Source organism: Coptis chinensis, chromosome 4, assembly GCF_015680905.1.
Source record: "Coptis chinensis isolate HL-2020 chromosome 4, ASM1568090v1, whole genome shotgun sequence".
Lineage (NCBI taxonomy): Eukaryota > Viridiplantae > Streptophyta > Magnoliopsida > Ranunculales > Ranunculaceae > Coptis > Coptis chinensis.
In genome coordinates, this window is record NC_141459.1 from 104,943,384 (window position 1) to 104,953,851 (window position 10,468).

Genomic DNA, 10,468 nt, shown 5'->3' on the forward strand with positions numbered 1-10,468 from the left:
GTTTAAGACTTTAAGCTAATCAACAACTGATACCGTAGGACTTTAACGTTTAAGACTTTAAGACTTTAAGAATCAACCACGATAACGTTTAAGACTTTAAGCTAATCAACAACTGATACCGTAGGAAGAAAACAGAGTCACAGTTTGAGTTGAACTCATAAATCTATGTTTAAGTCAACTCATGAAACCTCTGTTTAAGTTGAACAACTCATACCGATAATGAAAACAGAGTCACAGTTTGATTCATAAATATTATAAATAAGAAACCACACTGTGAAGTATGGCATTCTAAAACCATGGCAAAATTCTATTCAATAATAAATCTCTCCTTTATGTTGTTATTCTTCACCTCTTTTTTATTATCTCCAATCTTCACAGTTTCTTATTCTACATACCCTGAATACCAACCCATCCCATTACCACCTAGAGTTACTGGACCAGAAAGTTTTGCTTTTGATTGCTATAGAAAAGGTCCGTATGTTGGCGTCTCTGATGGCCGGATTTTTAAATGGCAAGGAGGTGGTTGGAGCGAGTTCGCGCACACTGCCCCATACAGGTACGACTACGTTTATCATTGATTTTCCATGCATTACTACCATGCTTCAAATATCTTTATTTTCCCTCTGGTAAAAAATTATTAAGCTTAATGTATTCATGTTGTTTTGCAATTTCCAATACGAATTGTATTTCTACCCAAATAATTAACGTTAAAGACCCTAATCTTTTATACTTTTCCAAAAATTTGATAGAATTTTCATTGCTATATGAACAGAGCACGTATTATATAAATTGTATAATACATTGTCGTATCATTGTATAATACATTGTTGTATCGGGCCTTGATGAGACAATTAAGAATTTGTTGCATATAGGTATTAATGGTGACTTGTTTTGGTTGTAATCAGGAGAAGGGACGTGTGTGATGGCTCTACTAATCCCAGTCTTGAATCCATATGTGGGAGGCCACTGGGTTTGCAATTCAACAACGCAACATGCGAACTTTATATAGCAGACGCTTATTTTGGGCTTATGAGTGTTGGAAAGAATGGTGGGGCGGCGACCCAACTTGCTTCTAGCGCTGAAGGTGTGCCATTTAAATTCACTAATAATATGGATATTCACTCAGATAGCGGCATAGTATATTTTACCGATAGCAGCACCCGATTTTCAAGAAGGGAACACTTGCGTGTAAGCTCAAGCGGCGGCGATCGAAGACTGATGAAGTATGATCCCCGCGGACAAGTGACCGTGTTGCAGAGAGGTCTAAAGTTTGCCAATGGAGTTGCATTAAGCAGGGATTATACATTCGTACTCGTCGCTGAAACTGGTGCGCGTCGAGTTTTAAGGTATTGGCTTGAAGGTCCAAGAGCCAATACGATTGAATTGTTTACTCAACTTCCAGGTGTACCTGATAACATTAAGAGAAATGCTAGGGGCGACTTTTGGGTAGCTCTCAATGATGGACAATCGACACCATCATATACTGATAAAACTATAGGAGTTCGAGTTAATGAGCAAGGTACACATTTGGAGTCACTGCATGGTAATGGCTACACAGAATCTGTTAGCGAAATTAATGAATACAATGGTATTTTCTCGGTAGGATCCGTGGTTACGCCCTACCTTACCATTTTCTCACGTTAGATTATGTAATTAATGAATACAATGGATTTTGGAGATTTTGCTGGTTACTCTTACTTAATTTGGGAATAGTGCTCAACTTTTTTTTAGTACAAAAGTGTTGTTCTGATTATTCTATGGCATTCTGGTGTAGGTGATGTTTGGGTAGTTTTAACAAACCTTGCAGTCTTTTGAAACTGGCCAGTTAAAAATAGATTTCCTCAACGCCATTTGAGAAATAGAGAGCAATAGAGAAGTAGAGAACCTGGCATCTGTACAAACTATAGCCAAGAACCTGGTTCTCATATTCCCCACAAAGATTACGAAGAGTCTCAAGGACATGCAAGTTACATCTTAAGTTACATCTTTTTCAATTCTATAACAGCTGTAGTGTACTATATTACATGTAAAATACCGAACATTGGCGTAGTAGAATGATCAGGACAGTAGTATCGCTGTCAGCATTACAATGACAATGATTACAAAGGATTTCTGACAAAAAATCTATTTGACATAAGGAAGGCACGTAGGAGCCAGCAATCAGAAAAAGTGGTTGTCCATTAGCAGATACCTCCAGGTTCATATTCCATCAACGGGTACCTATCAATCATCAGACTCAGGCTAGCTCGTTGGATTCTAAACCTCTTTCCTACATCTTCTCCGTCACATGCCTTGCTACATCTACAGATGCCTCCATGCAAAGACCATGAAGAACAGAATTCAATGTTATTAGATTGGGTCTCTTCCATTCCTTTATCAATTGATCATAAATTTGAAGTCCATTCTCAACCTTCCCTTCCTTACATCACTTATTTATCAGAATACTATATGTCACTGTATCAGGGACAACCCCTCGGGTAAACATACTAGCCAACAATTGCTTTGTTCCTTCCATGTCCCCACTTTTGCACAGACAATCAACGAGAATATTGTGTGAGAATGTGTCTTCGATGAGATTCTGTTTCCTAATCTGATTATAGCATTTAAGAGCTTCCCAAATCCATCTATTACGCAATTATAAGTTACTAAATTGACTTTAATGACTTCATTTGATATTACCCCTATTTTCTTCAACACCTCAAGACCAAACTCGACATAGCCCATCTTACAAGCCCCATCAATAATCATATTAAAACTAACAACATTTGGTCGAATACCCGTCTTAAACATCTTATACAATACAGACAACGCTTCTCTCAGCCTGGATTCCCTACAAAGAGCATAAATAACTAAGTTAAGAGTATACACATTTTCATTAACGTATCCACTTGAGATTACTTCCCCCTATACATGTTCCAAAACCTGCTATTCTCATTCACTTTCAAAAGATGACTCAGAAAGTTGTTCAAAGCATGAATTGTAACACAAATACCTTTACCTCAGAGTGTCTTTATTACTCCATATGCGTCCTCAGTCGCACCCATTTGCGTGCAAGCTCTAACCAATGCATCAAAAACACTAGGACATGATTGAAAAGAGTCTACGTTAACAAACAATGCCTCCACAAGCTCCAAAGAGCTTACACCCTTTTCTTGCATCAAGTGTTTCATCATACACAAAGCATCATCAAATCTCCTTGCATTAACCAATACATGAACTAAAGTACAATATGACTCTAAACTATGTGAACACTTGTTCTTCTCTCCAATCCAGTTAAAGAAGTCCAAAGCTAACTGTGGACAGCTTTCAAACTCGTGAATCACTCGACATTCTAATGAAGTCGTCAAACTGGAAGAAATACCCTCTAAGAATCTCCATTTTCTTTGTCTTACGTTGATACATATTGCTCTAAAAACAATGTCTTCACTGCTTGGACTTAAAAACCGGTTCCCAACATGAAAGCTTCTTGTTGAAATCCGTAAAATACACGTGGAATCACAGAATATAGTTCATAACAGTTTGATTATTAAAGTGATGGCAATGATGCAGATATTTCAGCCTGGTAGAAATTCTTACGATATTTACAGTGTTCACAACTCCACATAACTAGCATGCAGACATTTCAGCTCTGAAGTATGGACATATTTATCTGTAGAAAACCAGAGGAGTCCACATTTAATCTGGCATCGATTCTTTGTAGTTTGTTGCCACATGGCAGTGTATTATTCGGCTGAACCTGTATCAAAATCCTCTCTTTGGAGGATGCAGATTGGGAAAGAATTGACAATCCTATAGGGCTAAAACCATAATCAGAACAACATAACGATGGGAATGATGGTAAAAAAAAATTCAACTACTTAACGTAGAATCTCAGTCTAAAGAACTGCAGTTTCTTCTTTTCATCACACACCAAATTGGCTTAAGGTTTATAATACAACACTACTGAAAATATGAGACAAAAAGAGAGCTAGATCGTGGCTTAAGGTTTATAATACAACACATATGAAGTAATTATTGAATATTAATGTACAGACAAATCCCATGATCAGGTCCGACCTTGTAGAAGCTTGCCTTGTCTTGAGGCAAGAGCGACTGCCTTTGCTTCTGTACTGCTCATCACCAATTCTCTCTCCGCTCGACGACGATGTTGCCTCACATTTTTTGCTCTTTTTGGCGCCAGCCTCTCATCTCTCTCTACAAATGCAAGCCTGAATCTCTCGGCCTTTGGCAATTCAGTAGGACTTGAAACAGGTAAAGGTACAACCCTCGGGACAAACCCCGAAACCGCCCATGTCTTGGGGTCAATGTCCTTGACAAAAGGGTCATCCAATGCTATATCAGCTATTGCTTCAGTAGGAACTTGGACTTGTACCCCTCTAAAGCTGAATGGTGATGGATTTGGATTCAGTACTATGCGGGGACTATCAGCTGCCAAGCTCAGCCACGAATTACCATCTATATTTGGCTGAAAAAAAGGCAAAAAGAGGAGGAAAAGATGAATTATTTCGAAAGATACTTTAGATGGGAAGAACGGAGAAAACTGTTAGCTGTAAGCTGTATAGGACGCAAATGCTGCTATTACCCGAAAAATCATTCAGAATAGAAATGGCAGATATATAGGATGAAAAGCTACAGATCAATCTCATTTACACATTACAGGACACCTACCCAATAAAAAAAATGGTTATGTTTAGTATCTATGCAGTCAAAGGCTTGCCTAGGCCCATCACTAGGTCTAGGCTCGTGCCTAGTGCCGCTAGTCCTTGAGGCTCGCCTCCAGCGCCTGCTCTGTTAACTGCACACTTACGAAGGATTACATACTAACCAGAACAGCAATTATAGCTGCTCCTCGAGATGAATAAGGGGGCTATGGAATTTGGGATGGGTTCAGTTTTGTAAACATTTACTTGCTTCCGCAGATATGGGGACGATCGGTTGTATAATGGTTTACTTGCTGCCATGGACTCTCACTCTCTTCAAAAAAAAACAAAATTCATTAACGTCATCAAAATGAAAGACGCAAACTGAAACCCCTCTTTTAAGGCACTATGGGAGTTAACCCCAATACACCAACATTAATTAAGAAGAAGATCTTCCAACCAATATGCAAGATGCTTAAATCTCAACCATCTCTAGTATTGCATGAATGCATGCTCTCAGACCCACACGTAAAATTTACTGCTACAAATAGTTTGCTCTAGGCTTCAACAGACATGGGCACACAGGTTGTACTAGGTATATCTAGTATTTGTTTTATCTTGGAGAGGTCCACCCTCACTAAAATAGGAACAGCTACCCTAATTTCCTCCCTTTGTTGTACTTGCATCCTTTAATTACAACAACAACAGAAGCAACAACAACAACAACATCAACAATAACAACAACAACAACAACAACAAAAAAAAAAAATTGTTTCACAGTTCATACAAGAGCAATACCCATAAAAGCCAACGCAGGGACACTGCACCTTTCGCTATCTCCTTGCTATCAAGTTCCTCCCAAGATTCTCTTGTCACATTCACAAATTTTGGCTTCAAGATACCCAAGCATCTTCGCATTGCAGTACCACTCCTTTGGCACCCTCTACAAAATGTTACTACACTCTTAGTCTGTTATCAAGTTTTTGTCAACAAGAAATTAAGAAAGTGCAAAAGAAAGGGAAAACATGCCAAAATAAATATGGGAAGTTGCTGATTAAAACCAAAAAAAAATAAAAATCAATCTATACAGATAAGATTAGTCATTTCCTCATTCGTTAACAAAATTTCTTCTCCTGTGGCTCTCTCTGACCTAATAGTCATAGTCATCCTACCTAGCTCTCAGAGTGTCTGCCCAATCCCCAGATCCCATGATGCAGGACAAAGAAATAATTGTTTAAAAAACAATATGAAAAATAGAAATAGAAACAAGATAAAAATAGGTGGTCTCAAACTTTATATTCTCCCAGTCACAAACTAGGTGAACAGGTACATGCAAAAAAAGAAATTAAGTTCACCTTGAATAAGGATTGATTGCGCAAATAAAAATATAGAAGGATTGATTGTCAATAGAGTGTAATTCTATGCTTGTGAACTCTTCTTCCATATGTTAACCTGGCAACATGCGTGATAACCAACCAAAAAGTAAGACCAGGTAGGCATTCTCCACTACATCAAGACCGCTCAATGTGAATAAAGATGCAGCCATGCAGGAGCATGATGCCATGCTGATGTCAGCATCAGACCATGGGACGTCATGATGATGGCCCAGATGATCCCAGCCTAACCATGATTGTCAAACCATCTTATTTAGTTATTTGTATAATAAAGCAAGGCCCAAAATTTCAATATCGGTTAATATATCGGTGTACCCAAAAACCGAGATATATCGGATATATCGGATATCTCGGTTTTTTTGGTGACCAGTCCAAAGTTTCTAAAATATCGGATATCTCGCCGATATATCTCGGATATTTCGGAAATTTCAATATTAAGTTATTAACAATTGGTCAAAAAGTCAACTGATATATATCGATTATCTCGGAAATATCGATTATCTCGGCGATATAAACTTTCATATATCTCGGAAAAAAAGGGGTTCAATATTCGGTGGATATATATCGAAAATATCGATATCGGTGTACCAATTTACCGAGATATATCGGCGAGATATCGGATATCTCGGCGATATTTTGGGCCATGTAATAAAGTAATAATTAGTAGTTCGATCTACTTCATTGGTTGCATATTAGTTTTAGAAATAGGCTATTATGAGTTTGTTACTATTCTGGTTTTCTGTTGTATTTACAAGTAGTACTATTTAAAGAGGTGTACAACCTCTTATGGAATTAGTTCTTTATGTTTTTGAGATTAGAGTTCTTAGTTCATCTCTTGGACAGTTAATAAGTTTTGGCCTTTTGGGTATTTATTTCAATTAACTAAATCAACTATCTTCATTGCCCTTGCTTCCGAAAATACATCAATAGCCATCTATTTTCTCTCACTGCATTGAACATATTACAAGTACTGTGATGAGACAAACTTCATTACAATGTAACAAACTTATTGGTAGGTTCCTTCTCGGTGGAATTACAATGCATAGTAAAGAGTAATGAGTGAAGAAAATTCTAGACCGAAGTATGTGAGTGTAAGAGGCCATATCATCGATCAGGCTATTTGCGTCTAGTGGCACTAGCATAGGGCTTGATGTTGAAGCATGAACCTTAAATTTTTGATATGGAAGACAGTTCAACTTCAAAAATAAAAACAAACCTTAAGTTGTTTTTGGCTTTTTTTAAATGATGCACAATTGAGGCTTGCGTATTAAATTTGGGTATCCAACTCAAAACCAATTGGAGATGAATGGAGGTCCCCGGAGTTATATATATTTATGTGAGGCTTTAAGCCATCCCATGAGAGACTAAACAAGTCAGCACACCCCCTCACTTGTGGAGTTACTTGACCCTAACATGTTACACGTGGATAACATATTTGGATGACATGGAGCAAATGGGCGCTTTGGGCCAACAAGGCAACAACAATGACCCGCTCCAATACTATTTTGATTTTATTTTCTTGGATTGCCAAGCCTGTTTTTTAAATGAGATCAATAACTCATTGATGCTGGCGGGGTTCCATCTCCAAACCTTTTGGTATTATCACTCAAATGTTTTACCAACTTTGCTAGTTGCCACCTACATCTGCTCCGATACCATATTAAATTTTGGCATCCAACTCAAAACCGATTGGCAAATGAGTGGAGACCTTAAGGCCTATACATTTTTATGCAAGACCTTAAACGTCCCATGTGGGACTAAACATCTCAACAGAGGCCTAACGCATCGAGGCTTTATGCATCTTTTCAAAAGATTGCCCGTTTTGTCATGTTCGCTTTTCATTGTGATAATCAAGCTGCTATTGGGAATGCATCTGATTAAGTAGTCCATGAGAAGGATAAGCATACTGAGGTTGATATTAACTTCCGTCAGAAGAAGTTGCAGTCTTGCATTATAGCCCCTCAGGAGATGTCCCTTAGAACTCTTACAAAGTCAAGTAAATCTAACATTTCATATTCTCTCTTATTTTTATCTTTTTTTTCAGTCTCTCTATTTGTCGAAACAAAATTCCTATTCAGTATTCACAGCCTTAGTGCACCAACCAAATTGACCCACCCCATGCTTCAATCACATCCTTCCACCACACCCTTTGATCTTGACAACACCGTCTGACCATCATTTACCCGACAAAATTTGATTCATTACCCTCAGGTATGAAACGCCCATCTTCCTTTAATCTTTAATGCGCCACCACCATATCTCACGCAACAAGTTGAAATGGTCTTTAACCTATAAGAAAGGTCCCTTGAGTAAACTAAAGGAACTTCTCTGCACCTTATTTGCAACACTAAGAAGGATGGTGAACGAAGGATATGATTGATCAAATATTTGTCTAATAACTCTACAAAAATGAGTCTCTGCCCTTGCACACATATTTTCTTCTCCACCTGCCAACTGTTCTCGAAGAGTTCAGATATAGGATCCCAGTCTGCCTTGTTCTTAAAACGACACGCCCAGCAATAAAGCCGAATAACGACAAGGAGACCTCCCCACAATGTCGGATGGAGACCACGAATCACTTTTAAAACTGCTTATAGACATGACTTGGTCATATTTAATTTCATCGCTCCTACTACTTACAACCACAACAAGATAAGTTTGATAGATACAACTTGTCCAAAGATGTCCTACATTTTCATGTTAAATCAGATTATTAACTTCCTCTCTTGCATCCTTTAGTATGTGTTTTGTTCAGCCTGAGTTGGTAAAACAACTCCTAACGACCCTGAATACGAGGCTTGTGTAAGGCAACTGATTGTACAGTTCGTATCAATTCAGAGTCTTTTGAAAAAAAATTAGCTTCAAACAAAAGTTCAGTGGTATTCCAATCAAGTACATTAACATTTTACATTTGTTCCTCTTTCGGTATGAGAATGAATATGTTGGGCGTTGCAATGGTGGCTGCTCGTTTCTATAATTTTTAGTTTTCACCGTAAGTTGCCTCAACCTTTCGCTTGCTAGGTTTTTTATGATACTTTTACCTCTGCTAACATTGTTAAAGTAATCAGAACAAAGAACTACCTTCAAATATTAGTTGAAGTACAACAAAACAAGGCAAAAAGTCTAAACTCCATCAATGTAGATGAACTTCTCAGACATAAACGATGGTTTCGATTTACCGGGCCATTTAAAAAGGGTTAGATATAAATGCAAAGCCGAGCACTAGAAATCCACGACGGTCATGATATGATTTCAAAATTCCTACAAGAATCTTCCTAGTTCCCATGTAAATGTAAGTCACATACTTGTGCCTTTTAAGAAACAACTCATAACTCTGAAATTTTAAAAGAGAGAGCATACCCACATCTCAATGTCTCTAAGGAACGGCAATTGTTCAGAAGCTCCGATACACCAACTGCACTAATTTCCCTACAGCGGCTGCACAAAAAACAAAACTGTAATGTTTGAAAATTCAAAGCAACTGATAATTTGGTACAAAAGCAGGCGGATAGTAGAAAAAAATGTTGTAAGATGCCACGAAAGCATTACAATTGAAATAACATTCATATTCACTCTCAAAAGTCATACCTTATATCAACAGCTCGGAGAGATTCAAACATCTCAGCCACTATGGTCAGGCCAAAATCAGAAACATCAGACCCAGAAATATCTAGAACTTCCCAGGAACTATCTGCTAACGAAATGAGCACGTCATCATTCAATAACTTTCTTCTTCTAGCAATTGCCATCATAGCCATCTGTTAAACATGAAGACCAACTCAACATCTTTGATGATATATATTACGATAAAAAAAAACATTCTTTTGATACCTTAATGTCTGGTGGAAAGCTGTCCATGATGACGCTCAAGTTGTCAATTATATCCTCAAAGTGTTTCCCAAGAACGCCAAGACATAAACTGACTAGACTTCTATGATTAGTTTTAGCATTTGAAGCAGTTGAGTGTTGATAAAGAGCCTTTTCTAGAGATGATCCTGTATTGAGATTGAGATTCTGTAATGAAGATGCCAATGGGAAAGTGGCAGGACAAGAAAAGCCATTCTTTTCCATCTGAGACACTGAAAAATAAATGAGCCAGAATAGCCGAGCGACTTAGAGCCTGAATATCAATCAGAATTTATTCATAATTAATCACCCTATAATTGTGCTAAGTTCCAACTATTAAATAGACAGTAATTAAATAGATTTAGTTTATGAAATAATTAAGGTAAACTATAACCATGGGATAGAAACTATGTAATTTTTCCTTAATAGCTTCCAAATTAGATATTTTGTGTGCTGAAAACGCTTTACAAAATGTCCCACATAAATTTTTGAATCCGAATATATTTTTATTGAAAATAAACAGAAATACGTTAGTGACCAACGATTATGATGTATAAGTACTTGGAAACTAAGGGATCAAATTGAGAT

The 10,468-nt window shown here is 37.5% G+C and overlaps 3 protein-coding genes across 3 annotated transcripts; 1 reads left to right on the forward strand and 2 right to left on the reverse strand.

Moving 5' to 3' along the window:
• The first annotated feature begins 100 nt into the window (after window positions 1-100).
• Window positions 101-1,691, forward strand: LOC147506578 (protein STRICTOSIDINE SYNTHASE-LIKE 10-like). The gene is made up of 3 exons (XM_086558670.1): window positions 101-167; window positions 238-556; window positions 906-1,691. Exons 2-3 carry the CDS (start codon window positions 297-299, stop codon window positions 1,642-1,644), a joined length of 999 nt encoding a protein of 332 aa, XP_086414796.1. The 5' UTR covers window positions 101-167; window positions 238-296; the 3' UTR covers window positions 1,645-1,691.
• Window positions 956-3,713, reverse strand: LOC147506579 (Pentatricopeptide repeat (PPR) superfamily protein). Its single transcript, XM_086605793.1, is given in 3 exon segments — window positions 956-2,901; window positions 2,904-3,462; window positions 3,595-3,713. Coding segments are annotated over 3 exon segments (1,128 nt in total). The 3' UTR covers window positions 956-2,451.
• Window positions 3,714-3,870: 157 nt separating this feature from the next.
• On the reverse strand, window positions 3,871-10,220 carry LOC147506580 (RNI-like superfamily protein). The gene is made up of 5 exons (XM_086558672.1): window positions 9,866-10,220; window positions 9,623-9,792; window positions 9,395-9,472; window positions 5,439-5,583; window positions 3,871-4,465 (listed from the first exon to the last, which is right to left on the reverse strand). The coding sequence occupies exons 1-5, from the start codon at window positions 10,103-10,105 to the stop codon at window positions 4,046-4,048; spliced, it is 1,053 nt and encodes a 350-aa protein (XP_086414798.1). The 5' UTR covers window positions 10,106-10,220; the 3' UTR covers window positions 3,871-4,045.
• Window positions 10,221-10,468: the final 248 nt, after the last annotated feature.